The 14,809-nt window shown below is 40.6% G+C and overlaps 1 protein-coding gene across 3 annotated transcripts in view; it reads right to left on the reverse strand.

The window, feature by feature from the left end:
- RUNX1T1 (RUNX1 partner transcriptional co-repressor 1) overlaps nt 1-14,809 on the reverse strand; it is a 116,081-nt gene that overhangs the window by 94,360 nt on the left and 6,912 nt on the right. Inside the window, exon 2 of one of the 3 annotated variants that reach the window (XM_009086779.4) lies at nt 1,548-1,720. The exons of the other annotated variants lie outside the window; for them this stretch is intronic. Coding sequence (XP_009085027.1) covers nt 1,548-1,635 — 88 coding nt within the window. The 5' untranslated portion in view covers nt 1,636-1,720. The remainder of the gene's footprint in view (nt 1-1,547; nt 1,721-14,809) is intronic. 3 annotated transcript variants of the gene reach the window in all.

Here is a 14,809-nt window from a genome sequence, read left to right on the forward strand (position 1 = left end):
CTGTTCCCTCCCTTCTATGAATACTTCAGCAACCATCAGATCAGTCAGATTTTGTAGAGATGAAGTGAATTTTAGTCATATTAATTCCCTTTCTTTAAATTAATGGTATTAGAGAATAAGCCTTTCTCCCAAGTCATAGGAAATTTCCATTATCTTGCACATGCTCTGATAGCAATAAACCACAATAAACTTCCCATTAGTATGCCAGCACTGCATGCTTCAGGCATGACATCTTTACTTTTACATTTATTTATTTTTAAAATCTTTTATGAAGACCCATATGGCAAAGGAAACCAACCAACAGCCACATGTACAGGGTACATTTGCACTCTGAAAAACAAGACTGTAGATAGTGAAAAGAAGAAATTAGTCAGAAGCTATATATTGCTAAATAAGCAAAATCAAAACATAAGAAGAAACCCCGCTAAGATTATTCATTCTCTTCCAGTGCTGCCTGAATACATGAAAGTCCACAAAAGCATTTATTTGTTTTAAACTGAGCTAGGAACTCAAGTTAGAATGCAACTTCATTTTTATTAGGAATTAATTTTTTTAAAGTGTGTTCACATGGTGCACAAAACCTCAGGCCTAGCCCTTGCCACAAGTGATGTGCAGAGGCTCCCACTGGCTCTTTCAGCTGTTCTCCATCTCTCCACACCCCACAGGCAGAGCAGCATGGGCCATGGTGTCACAGGTGGGAAAACAAGTAATATGATCAAGGCTGAGCTACATTTAAAACTATCCAGGGCAAAGCCAAGAGTACTCAGACACCATTCATCTTATTTTGGTACCATACTCTATCAAAGTTATGTCAGGTGGTAGGGTCCAACACTGAGAAAGAAAATTATCCAAGTGTTGGAAAGCAATTAAAATCAGTTTAGCAGATGCTTGTCATCCAGACACACACCACTTTAGAAGAAAAAATGTAGTTAAAGTAAAGACCGTAATAGTTTATCTAGAAATTTTGTCCAGCAATAGCAGATTTACTTTTCTAGTATGGTAAAAATCTTTGCACACAAGAAGCAGAAATATCCATTCTCATTATCATCTCAATCAAATTTCTCACAGATTCCCAGTTTGATGCAATGAGTTTACCAGAGGATTCCACTAAATTACAAACAACCATTTTGCCAATGTGATTACATCTATCTCTTAACCTGGTTGTAAATACTATTCCAATTCACAGTTCAGAAAACTGAAAGTCACTATTTCCACAACCCAGCCCAGTAATATTAATGTGACACATAAAGAGCAACTATGTCATTAAAAACACAAAAGTAACCCCAAAGTTAAAAATTTCACATATATGTATTTAAGATTTTCTAAAAGTCATGACTGATGTATTTTATTAGCATTGCAGCACTCTTTTCTCACTTGTATTAAACAAGGACAGCACCTTTATTGATTTAGGCAGATTCTTTGGGGCTAAAGGGAAAAGATTTCTTTTTTCATTACAGTTTACAAGGCAAGGTACAGTCATTATATACACACGAATAACTTCTAAAAGGTATTCACATTATAAAGTCAAATACGTTTCTGTTCCTTACCTTGACAAAATTCAAAGTTCCCTTTTTTCCGGCAGTCACCTATCACTAAACTCAGTGCTCTCCAAGTGTTTCTTTTGACAGATATCATTCTCCACCAATCGCTCTGCTAATTTCCTCTTTCCTTTTCTGACTGGGACAGATATTATGTTCACCAGCCCAGAGATCAATCTTTTCTATTGACAACAACAAATGAAAAAAAAAAAAAAAAGCATATATCACAGCCAGTTTGAAGCACCACACCCCTTCATTTACATGATAATAGTAGTCTTAAATAAAAAGGGAAGACAGAAACATTATTCTAAACCAAGTGACAACATTTTCTTAGCTAATATAAGGTAGTACTTTAAAACTGTATTAATTCTTCAACAAAGGTAGTTTCATAATTTGCTCAGTTAAAACAGCTGATATATAGAAGCCAACAAATTAAGGGCAGCCTATAACCTACCCATCAGTTAATTCTGTAAAAATGCTTGGGTTTAAATACATTCACATAATATAAAATATTACATACTTTACCTGGTTCAACAGAAGCTCTAGAGAATCATTTATTAAATCAAAATGTTTACTAAAAATAGAGATCTTCCAGTTTACACATCACTAATATTAAATTTGATTTGTAAGTCGTAACAGCAAACACATTTAAAGAAAGGCAGATCAAAAAGCCATTGATATATTTACAAATCATCTTCCCACTTTTGAAAAGGCAATTTCCCTCCCACTCCAACACCTCAAAAACCTGTTTATTTGGGTTACACAAATACTCTGCCATTTGTATAAGTCTGTATCACAGTGTTGTCAGTTTTTCCAAGGCATTAATATGCTTTTCAGGGGTTCATAATTATGTCAAGACAGAAAGTTTTTTCAGAGCCAAGCACACACAGTTATGTACATGCTTCAATCTGCAATGACTGTTCAAGTATTTTGGGACATCAAGCTAAGCATGCACAAGGATCCGGCCGCAGCTCATGCATCTAACCCAGAATTCAACCCCAGCCCTCTCCTGCACTAGATCTTTCTGCAAAAAAACATTCATTGCCCAAGGGCATTTGCAAAAGATCCCATTTGTGTTTGTGCTAGAAATTGCAATCTTTCCCACAAACAAGCACCCTTCTCAAATCAAAACAAACCTTCCCAAGTTAAAGTTAAGGTTACAGAACAAAGGAATTCACCAAAGTCCTTTCTTTCTTTTCAGCGGCAGTGGTCGGACATTTCCCCACAGTCTTGAGAGAAGCCAAAATTCCACTGATTTCAGTGAAAACAAGTGGTAAGGACTGCAGGACTCTACCCAGAATTTGGCAACTGTGGAACTCTCAAAGTGACACAACTGCCTCTGGCATTTGGAAAATAACCTCCAAAATGTGGTTAGGACTCCACAACTTGGGTACAATAACTAGTTTAATAAAATTATTTTTATTTTGTATGTAATTCTCTAGTTGTCACAATGTTCTTACACAGGCAATAAATTTACCTTTCAGTTGTCCCCCTAGCATGAATTGTGTACTTTTCAATTGCCCAGACTTTTGCATAACACTTTAAATTTCCATAAACACATACAGCATTCTCTGAATTGTTGTTATTGTTTAATCTGATTTTTATGGTCATAAACCCATAAACCCTACCAAAACTGAAAAATTCTCCACTGACCAAGTGGCCCTATTAATTTCATTGAGATAATTTAAACATTAAGTTTTCTACCAAGTGACAATAGTACAATCTGGCTGAAATACTGTCTTATGGTGGAATACATCATTTTTGGACTCAGAGTTACACATTTGTAAAGATATATTCATGTTTTGCTAACCTTTTCTAATTTGGATACTAGAAACAATTATGGTCAAATATGTTAAACTATGTAATATATAAAAATTCCATATTTCTGCTGAATAGCATGCTCATTTTTCATAGCTGGTAAAAGATTTTAAACATCTTATTGTAAAAAAGTTCTGATTAAAAAAAAAAACCTGTCATCCACTTTACAATGAAGACATCAATTTGCAACTATTCCTTTGTTTCAGGCCCATGTTCATTTTTTCTATTTGCCACATTTTCCAAAGTGATGGATGCATTTTGCTATACCCATTCTACACTAATCTCCTTCTTTAAATTTATTTTTGCTTCCTGAATTGTAAACTGCTGCTGTTGTTCGAATGTACATGCAAAACTGTCTAATGTCTGAACTTCAGTGAAAGCAGAATGCCTCAAACAATTTGTAGTCTTACATGAGTGTTATAAAAAAGGATCAACATGTTGTATTACCATGGAAATTTTGAAAAACATACTTTCCCAAACAAATATTACTTTTTCTCAATGGTATGAAGTAATGAAAACCACATGTGTAAATCTGCGATCCGTGCAGTAGTTCAAGCTGCAGCTAATAGAAAATACAGAGAGTGAACTCTGCCATATAAAGGATTCTTGTTACAGAAATATAATGTGAAAACCAGATGCAGACAGAAAACCTTAATCACAGATGGGAATGTAATCACTGGCATACAGAACACTTTTTTGATCAATCTCAACCATATGAGAAATGTATTTATTTTCTAAGGAATGCAATAACTCTAGAGAGTCTTCTATTTGAATTCAGTTAACCTCATATTCACGGTGCTTTTATCTTATATGTGTAGGGAAGGGGGGTATAACCTGAGCCAAGATTTTTAGAAAGAGCCATTGGCCCTGGCAAATCATGCTTGTATCAGCTTATCTTTCAATGAATTAATAGGATGTAAAGACTACAAATATCAGGATCAGCCTCAAATGAAATGAACCATTATTGTACTTCCTAGTTACTGCCAGAAATCCCTTCATCACCTAAGCACTTCTCCAGTTAAATTTTCTCTTTAATACGCGGTTCTTCCGAAATATAATGCTAAGAGCAAGCACACTGTCACACTCAAGTTCTGTGATTTAGAACTGGAGTCCTACAGCAAAGAATCTCTCTCTATAAAAGCTGAAGAATCATCAGTTCAAAAACAAGTTTACCTGGGGCTTCCTCCTAACTGCTGGAAGTCCCTCCACCCACACAGCCCCCGGGGGTTAGCAGGAAACAAAGGAGCACAGCACAGGGCAGCTATCCAGCCACATCCAGTGTCTTAACTGCCTTTTACCAACTCTACCAAGGCAGGACCAAGGCAACTCCTGTCAGTTTTCACTGCTGGTGACATTACTATTACAGTAGTAGTAAAATGCATCATGTAAAATAGGGACTGGTACCTCAAACTGCAATTATAATAAAATAAAAAAAAAGGACCACAAGCAAATCCAAAACCCCCAACTTAAATAAAAGAGACAAAAGGCAGTCAGAGATGAGGCCTCCAGGGTCTTGGGTACCAGCAGTGGCAGTTTTATTTCCTGGCAGCCCCTGATCCCTACTGCACCCAGTCTACGCAAGAATACACAGCACTACCTGACTGTCAGAGTTCACAACTGAGCTTATTAAGGTAACCTAAAGTTGGTTTAAATTTATTTTAATAGCATAATTAAGTAACAAAAACCACAATGGTTTGGTAGCTGTTACACCGAGGCAGAGAGGGGATGACAGAGACGCTTTGACAGGCACAGGGTAAGCAGATTCTCCCTCTCTGTTTTACCTTTCAAGTCCATTTGCCATCATCTCATTTTTGGTGTCCGCAGTAAGAGGCCACAGTCACTTCAGTACCCTACCACAAGGCTCCCTTTCCTATTATGTAAAACAGCACATCACAGGTGTCCATCAGACCAACTCTGCTGAAGTTCCTTTAAAGATGCTTTCTTAATTGAATGCCTGTAATGCTAGGTAAATTTTGAAGTCTGCTACTTGTTTTTTCCTCCCATGATAATAATTATCAAATCATTTGATAAAAAAACTTTGATTCCACCACTGCAACCAAACAGTTTTTAAAGCATCTTGTCTGTTCTGAGACTTAACTTTAAATTTGAGACTGCAGCACTAATAGATATCACAGAAGTCAACATTTAACACTTAAGTAATATGGGATGGATATGCTTGTCTTATTTCTAAACAAGCATGCCTAGATTAATAATAAACTTTGGCCAGATACATATTTTCATTTGCATGTTTTTCATATAGCATCATCATCATGTGTTTGTGTAGAGTGCTAAAAATGGAATGAAATCTTCCAGCTGAAAACAGTTCCACGTGACAAAACAGAGAGGGATCCTGAAAACTCCTGCTTCATGTCATGTGCGAGTGTGTGTGCCTGTGTCTTTTTTTTTCCCCTCTCATCTAATTTCATCTGCGAGAGACTGTCCCTAGAGGACAAGACAAGAGAGAACCAATTATATCCAGCAGTTGGTTTCTCCAAAATGAAGGCATCTGTTCCATGCCAACGACTTCCACACGGAAGAAAAACAGAACTTTGAAGGCATCTGCGTTCATGGTTGACAGTTGCAGATCTTAGGGTCTACTGTAATTGCCCAGCTGCAAACATGATTTGGTTGCTGCTGTTGTCAGCTGATCTCCTTGCACTGAAAAGAAGGGAGCTTAAATAGCAAATAGCTGGATAAAAATCAGATATTCTTCCACAATACTGACACCTTTTCCCTTCTGAAGGAGGTATTTTTCCTGGTACAATGGGTTTGATGGAAGTAAATTGCAAAATGGTTCTTAAACCAACATTTTACAAAATATTCTACTTTAAAATGCTATTCTTTAAATAATGTACCAGTCCAAGCACAATGTGTTCATTATCTGCTAGCATTTCAGGCTGGTATTTTCTAAGAGTGATTCAGAAACCAGTGTGATTCACCGACCACATAATCCTGCAGCCCACCTTATTTAGTCAAGTAGTCTCGGTAATATCAAGAGTACACCTGAGCAGAAGCTCAGTTTTCACCCCAAATGCATATGGCAAATAAATAACTAGTAAATTTATTACTTAACTCACATCACTTCCAATATGAGTGAATAATTTCCAAAAGACACTTTAAAGAAACATTACTGGTAATTCAAAATCTGGCTTACAGCACAGGGTGCCACACTTGCAGTGAGATACTCAGCAATGCAGTGCACCTTCACTGCTAAAAAAATCAAGCAAGTTGTTAACAAGAATCTCATATAAGGTAGCAAGAACCTAACAGATTTTCCAAAGCAGAACACTGAGTACCATTTAGAAACTACTGATGGTGCAGTTGCAACAAAGACAATTAAAACTGGCCTAAGCAGAAAATAACTGCCATTCTCCATCCTCAACTCACCACATAAAAGTGGATCATAGTGTCCAGAAATATTTCATGCACCTCTTGAGTTTTTGTACTTTGCTTACCTAGGAGTTCTATTAATATCTTGAAAGAATGAAAACAGTATTTGATAGGGAAATGCTTTTTTTTTTTTTTTTTTTTTTTTTAAATTCTTTGTTATTCTGCTGGATTCCAGCTGCAATCCCAAACATACTCTGCAGCAACAGCATTCTGCCCTCCCAGCCAGGCAGCCACTCAGCCTAAAAAAGACAGTAAGGATTCCCAGTCAGTCTCTCTTGCTTGGCACATACCTCAAATTATTATGAATGCCTGAAGTAGTGAACCTGGGGGGACACAGTAGGCCTGACACTTCCTGACCACTTCTGAATTCCCTCCAGGAAGGACAAGAGTTGGGAGTGAGGACAATTAACACAGCCACCTGTTTCCTGTGACCTCCTAAGGGGCAGAGATGGCCACTGATGACTTGCTTTGGCTATGTCACTGAGGTCCTGCCCATCCTTCTCTTCCCAGAGAAGCCATGGAATAATAAAAACAATAGTGGCCAATAATAGCTCTATAAGAGATAGTGAAATTTAGGCCTGGACTTAAAAACAAATGAACAAACAAACAAACTAAAAAAGATTATCATCAGAATGTCCCCAGGTGACGAGGTGGGACCAGTTAATCCCAGAATGTGGGAGGAAAATTACACATTGATACCCCCCTTCTAACTACTGTAGCTGGTATTTACTGTAGCTGTGAACTTCTCTGGAAGAAGTCTGGAGCAGGCAGCTGGCTTAAACACAATTTAAAACAGATCTTGGGATGCACAAGTTGAGAATCCTGGCCCAATGGCCTCAGTAGGAATCTGCAAGCATTATTATGGAAGGAATAAACTTTTTCTCTCCTCTGTATGTCAGTCTTGTCAGGTAAGTCAGTGATTTATAGTTCAAAAAGAATGCCCTTGATTTACACTGAGACCTGAGCTAGTCCATTTTATTAGGGGGAGATCTAGATCTAAGTCTGAGAACCAATCTAAAAAAAGTATTGTCAAGATCACAGATGTGAGATGGGAGCACAGAAATCCTGAACGTCCAGCTCCTCAAACTGGCATTTTAACTAAAGAAACACTGTCATCAGTGAGAACTAGGTATGGGAGTACCACATAAGATCTGAGCTCCAGTATTTCATTCATTGTTTACAAGCTCTGCTGATCCATGGAGTTGTATTAATTTATCATGGTGCACACAATATGTGTACAACATTCAGAAACTACCTTGGGTTATTCAGTTCCATGGGTTGGTTTCCTTGTCCACCTGTAGCATGCTTTAATACAGGTTGCAGCCTGCTTTTCCAGCATTAAGTGGTTTGCCATCAAGCTTTAAAATAATAAATAGTAGAGTCATGAAACAGGTTTTGCTTAATGGTTCCTGGAACCCAGTGACTTCACTCACTAAAACACTTCCTATAACATTACCCTTAAATACTTTTAGCCATGTCACCATTAAAATAAAATAAAAAAATCATCCTGGCAATACTGTCCATTGACAGCACACCCATAGGTGCCATTATTCCCACATTTGTTGGCAGCTTTTTCTGGCACCATAATGCTTTAATGGCTTTGGCGACAAACCCCACCTGGATTTCACTGGAAGTGCTCCTTTGGAGCACTCTTCCCAAATATCCTTTGCAGCATTTTGTCTCCTCTGTTGCACCCTAATCATCCCATTTTCTGGCAACAGCCTCACCCTCTCACTGTCAAAGCCTGAGCTGGTCTCGGGGCACCCGAACTTATCTAATGCATGTGTGATTCAATGTTAGGATGCATTTTCCAAGAGGATTTCAGGACAGTATCTTAGCTGTTCTGGATGGATGTTCACTCACATCCCAGCTTTAAAATTCTTTTAACTACATCCCAGTAGCACAACGTGACCAAACCAATGGGACAGTAAAGCATAGGCACAAAACACTATATAATCTGATGCTTCATCAGAGAGTTTGTTAAACCTTGTGACTCTCAGAAAGCACACACAGCCTTAATCAACATGCCAACCAACCTGTCATGGTAACATTCAGAACTAACATTCTGATACTGCCATTACCAAAGTAAAAGAAGAAAAAAATAGAAAAGGTAGTCCGAAAAATAAGCACTTGTGGGGGAAAAATGATGATTTTTCAGGGGCTGAATTGTTGATCCTTTTTTTTTTCCCCACAGTATTTAAAATGACAACTGGGCCACAACCAAAAGGGGCACCTGTGGGGTCATCAGAAATCAAAAAATGTAGACAGCAGATCTCCAAATAAAAGGCAAAACAAAAGAAAAAAGCTGCTAACACCTCCTAGTTATGCAAACTGCGTATTAACACCCAACATGGCAGACACACATAAGCCTCCTGGAGCTCCAAAAGTAACTACAGCCTACAATTTGTAATGGTCATACAACAATCACCTCAGAGGCTTGTCTGAATTCCTGGGCTTTACTCTCTGTAGCAACTTGGCTCTCCATAAATGATACCTATTTTATTACACACGCTGCCCGCCACCATGTGCATATTAATTCCACTCCACTAGGTGGAGTCTTCTGTCTTTCCAGACTGCAGCCTAATTTCCAAAAGAACCCTATTATCTATCCTCCATGAGCCTTCCACATTTACTTTACTATAAGGGCCAGAGTATACCTGTCTTGATAAACATAAAAATGAATCAAATGCCTTCCAAAATGATTTAAAAAATCATGAGCTATCCCATGAGGATCCCAAATCAGCACATTACAATATCATGCAGGAATATCGTTGCTGTACAGTTCTATACAACACAACTGTACTTTCACGGACACTACATTCAAGAAATAATACTGAGTATAAAAACATATCCCTTAAATAAGTCAACATATCACACATGCCCAAAAACTACATATAAACAAAACCAAGTTTCAGACCTTCTATTAAATTCTTTTTGTGTATTCTGAAATACTTTTGAGTATCTAGGATGCCTTCCTTTTCCAGGCATTCCAAAATGTGTAACAGAAAATGAGAGGGAACATTAAAGTATTCACATTTCCATTCACAACCAGTGGAGTTAAATATGGCAACTATTCAACAGGAACAGCAAAACTGTATGCAGCATTTCTGGCAAAGATTAGGAAAACAGAACACTCCCATGAATGTGTTCAGAACATTTAGATAAGAAAATCTGGACACCCTGCATGCGGCCATAATCTTTCTTTTGGGGCAGGGCTCCATCCCGACCCCTGTGCAAAGCACCAGAAAATCCCATGACCACAGTAAAAGGCTCCTTGGTTTCAAAACTCTTCAGGTAGGCAGTCTCTGCTCTCACACACTGCGCCAGAGCATTTGCTCGGCAGTATCTGTGAGCAGAAAGCCCCACGTAGGCACCGAGCACGAACACGAGGCTCCCCAAGGCTCTCACATCCCCGGGTCAGCCGAGGTAGGGCCTCCTCAGCGCCGCTCCTGCTGTTGGCAGATATCACCAGCTATTTAAGGCTACAGACATTTTGCCCCAATCGGCCATGTTTTCTGTAATATTTACTTCTCGTACATATGTCTATAACTATGTATACATCCCACAGAAGGTGAGGTTTAACAGGGTTAGCTTTGTTGGGGAAAAGAAGGTTCGGAGGAAAGGAAACAACTTTCATGTTGAGAAGATTTGAATCTAGTGACTGTCACGGGATGTAAACACTCTTCTGGGGAGGGAGGCTTTTTGTTATGTTTCAGGAGAGCACAGAGTTTTGGATAAAATCTGTACAAATAATTATCCCTCTGTCATTCAACATAAATTTATGCACATGTGTGCACACAGTTATGCTGGGGAATACAAACTATAAAGTAGGCATGCCACAGACTTCTAGACAACCTACCACAAGCACAGATCTTGCACAGAATCCATTCTATATTTAAATTTCAGTTTATTGAATTTTAATTATTTCTGATCTGTAGATCACTTTGAGGAAAATCCCCCAAGGTCAAAAGTGTACAAATCCAATTGCAAAACCAAACAGAAGCATCAGCAAGGCCGTTTCCCATGCAGACACCTACCAAAAATATTAGTTCCTGACTACTAGATTAGATTAGAATTCAACAGCTAAAACCCATTCTAGTATTAAAACAGGGTAATTCTCTAAGTTGAAATAAAGCAATAAAACCTCTCATTCCATTCTGCACGTTTACTTATGTTATGTACACAGGGTTCCATAGATGTAACAGTGAGTTATCCCTTCTTCATTTAGATCCTTATTTATAAAATTAACAAACACGTACATTTTCGATTAAGTTATTGCTGGGGGTTTTTGTTGGTGTTTTGTTTGGGTTTTTTTTTTTTTTAATTAAAAAGCAACAGTGTTGTGTTCTCCAGAGATGCTCATGACAGAAAATGTATGCTCTACTAATACTATGCTTTCCAAGTCATAGAACTCACTTGGATTAGCAGCTCCACAACCGTGAATATTTTTGTATATATGCATTCAAATATGACTCCATCATTTCATTTACCCTGGAAAAAGTTACTCCAAAATCCCATTAACTAAAATGTCCTTAATGAGCCTAAACTTAAGATTTGCAGGTATATCAGGAATGAAACAAGCCAAAGAATGTTGTGTCATATACTGAACATCCTTTACATTGCTCAAGGTCTTCAGTAGTAAGTAAAGCTGCATTGCTGCAATGGGGAAACAGCCACATGTCATTTTAAGATACAATCATAGTTTATTAATAAAATTATTTTAAAAGTACGAGTTAAATCCTTTTAACAACATAGTGACATTCAGCTATCCAGTGTCATTTTTCCAGTTCAAACAGATATGGTCCTAATTGCATAATGCCACTTTATCTGCTGCAGATAAAAGTGCCGATAAACAAAAATGCACATTAGGCAGGAGATTTTTCAGAATAGATTTTTTTTTTTCAAATAACCCACTTGCATTAACAAAAGATTGCAATGGCTTCCAAATTATAGGGTGTTATTTTTAGTGGAAGTAGTTCAATATTCATATTGGAGCAGATGTAGCAGTTTAACAAAACAGCTCTTCAAATCCTGCACAAATTGAAAACAGGAAAACTGATTGCATTTTCTCTTATCACTTTCCTTTTCTGAATTGACACTTTTGGCCTTCTGAAAATTTACACATGGCTTTCATCTCAACAGCACCTGCTGATCAAACAGAAACCTAACATTTTCAGGAAAATGGTATAAAGAACCAGTTTTCTTTTTACCATCTTAAAGGGCATCAGCAGTCCACTTGATGGCAACAATTGCTGAGTAGATGGCAAACAAAATACATTTTATATTTTCAGTTCACTTACTTTTAAAAATTAGTTAAATCGCAATGGCTCTTCTGTATTTGCTGTTTGTCTGCTTTAAATTAATTTCAATCCCTATCTCTGCATTATCCTTATGGGTTTCATTCTACAGTCAGCTAGATTTTAAAGATGATGTGAAAGCCCCTGAAATAATAAACACATTGCATGGTCTGCAGACAGGGGTCTTCTTTATATACACATTTATACACAATCATATCAACTGATATATACAATTATGCATTCATGTGCACATATTGCACAGACATTTCTTTTTATGGTGCTTATAGCAAGGAAAAAATGTGTGTGTGAGTGTATATATAGATATACATATATGCATGTATGTTCCATTCTGCTATAGTGTCACTGCATTGAATTCTCTGAGCACTGTTGTTTGAACATGTTGAGGGGAGAGAAATTCAAAGGGCATTTATTTATTTATTTCAAAGTTGTTCTTTGTTTCCTTTGCAGTCTTCAGACTGGGAGAAGGTCTAGCAGATGCTCTAGAACTTGAGCATCAAGCCTGGGTTGAGATGCTGCCATTGGTGAACATGGCAAGCATGCAAACAGCACAACCAGAAATCGTTGGGCTCCTGCAAAAGTTAAAGGTATCAAGTCACGTTTATAAAAAATCACACATAAGTACCCTGTTATCCCATCTGCTTCTGAGCCTGTAAACTCTGAACCACAGCAGCAGGTAACAAGGACCATCTTCTTTTGTAGGTAATTCTAGGTGTAATTAAAGATACTCCTGAAACCTGCTATGTGTCAGCTTCTTAACTGATAGAGCCCTCACCCCCCCTGAAGTACTCTGCTGCCATCCATTACCATTCTGCTTCAGTGATAAGGTAACCTGAAGGCAGAGATGACATACAGTAATATATGTGCCACTCCAGACAGTTGGTTCATGAATTTCAGTGTTTCATCATGCTCACTGAGGCAATAGCAAACCTGAAATGTCAATATGTTCAGTCAATGGAAGTAAAATAATGGGGCTCTATTGTCTTACCCTATCGATCTGCTGCTGTCAACAAGAATACATGCCCCCCTGGCTTTAAACAAATTTTAATTAGGCTTTTAGTTACCAGATCATATCTATATATCTATCTGGGCAAACACTTGACAAAGTGAAACGGCAGTATAAATATTTTAAACTTTTAAATATAAAGGTAATTGTTTAACGTTGCTTTAAGATATGACCACTGATAAAGCCGTTTGCAAAAGCAGCGTGCGTGCACACACTTGAGCATGCAAATCATTTTAATCTGGAAGAGAACTTAAAAAGCACCACCAGAAGTCCATCCAACACAGCAAAAAAGAAAGAGCAAAGAGGCCACTTTTCCTGAAGCCCGCTGTCATCCTCTGCGGGGATTTTGGAAGTCAGGAGCCTTCACTGAAATCACCCCAGGAGTGAGCGGAGGGTGCCCGGGCATGACACGCCGGGTCTGTCACATGCCCTCGGCCCCGCTGCCAGCCCAGGCCGGGGCTCCTTCACCCCGTCCCGCCAGACACCCAGACGTGGCATTCTCTGCTCCTCTGGGCTGTGTTTAAAGCGGGGTCCCTCAGTCACAACCTTTGTTCTGCGGCCACCTCCTCCCTCCCCGCGGCCAGCCCGGCAGGCGAGCCCGCTCCGCTCCCCTCGGAGCTGCCCGGGGGCGGGGGCAGGCAGCACAACAAAAGGCAGATCCCGTCTCCCCGCCGGCTAATCTCTGCCTGTAAATCCCCCGCCCGCTCCGGGGAAGATAATAAGTGGTCACATCTTCACTTCTCCCCGCTCCTATCGACTTGTGCAGCGCCGAGGGAGCCGGAGCGGACCGCCCGGGCCGGGCGGTGTAAGGCGGCGAGGGGTGTCCCCCCGCCCGCCTCTCCGCCTCTCCCGCCCGCTGGTGGAGATTTTACCTTCCGGCGGCGGAAGGGACGAGGAGGCGCCGGCGCGGCCCGAGCTTTGTGCGCCTCACGCGCCTCGCGGCTTATCTGCGGCGCAAGGACGGAGCATCGCGGCTCCGCGGCCCCGCCGGCGCGGAGGGGGCGGCACGGCGGCGTGCATCGGGGCGATTACGGTATCAGCGCGGCCCAGATGGCGGCCGGAGGATGTGCGAGACAGCGGGGCCAGGAGCGGGGCTGGAGCCGGCCCGGGGTCCCCGGGGAGGCCGCGCCCGGCACGAGGAGAGGCGCCACCTCCGCGCCGCCCACCGGGGGTAAAGGCGGCGGTGCCCAGGTCTGCGTGTGCCTGCCCTCTGTCCGGCGTCCGGCCCGGCTCCGGCCTTGGAAGTTGCCCAACACCTCTCCGGGATAGGGATCCTGCCGGCACTGGCGCAGCGCTGGCTCCCCAAGGCTCCTCTGCTGGAGGTCACCGCCACCCCCACTAAGGCGATCGTCCCCGTGACTGCCTCCAGCCCGGCTCCCTTTTCACAGACCGTACCCACTGCTGCAGCCCCGCTCCCCCCTCACAGACCCTGCCTACATCCCACAAGGAGCACAGCGGCCGCTGGCCCAGTACCTTCACAGATTGCACCCGCTCCCAGATTGGCCAAGTCCCTACCTAATCCAGCCTGCTCATTGTCACCGTTGGAATAGGAGCCTGAACACAGCACCGCTGCTACAAAGTGGTGGCATCATTCACCAGAGGATGAGCGATAAAGATAAGTAGGTCCCTGCACTTCACAACTCAGGTTCTGTGAAAACTGAGCTGCTGTTTCGTCGGGATTCATCAAAGAGCACAGGGTTAGCACGAGGCATGGAAAGAAGAGACAGCAAAGCAGCTTGGCC

The sequence above is a fragment of the Serinus canaria genome, chromosome 2, assembly GCF_022539315.1.
Source record: "Serinus canaria isolate serCan28SL12 chromosome 2, serCan2020, whole genome shotgun sequence".
Taxonomy (NCBI): Eukaryota; Metazoa; Chordata; class Aves; order Passeriformes; family Fringillidae; genus Serinus; species Serinus canaria.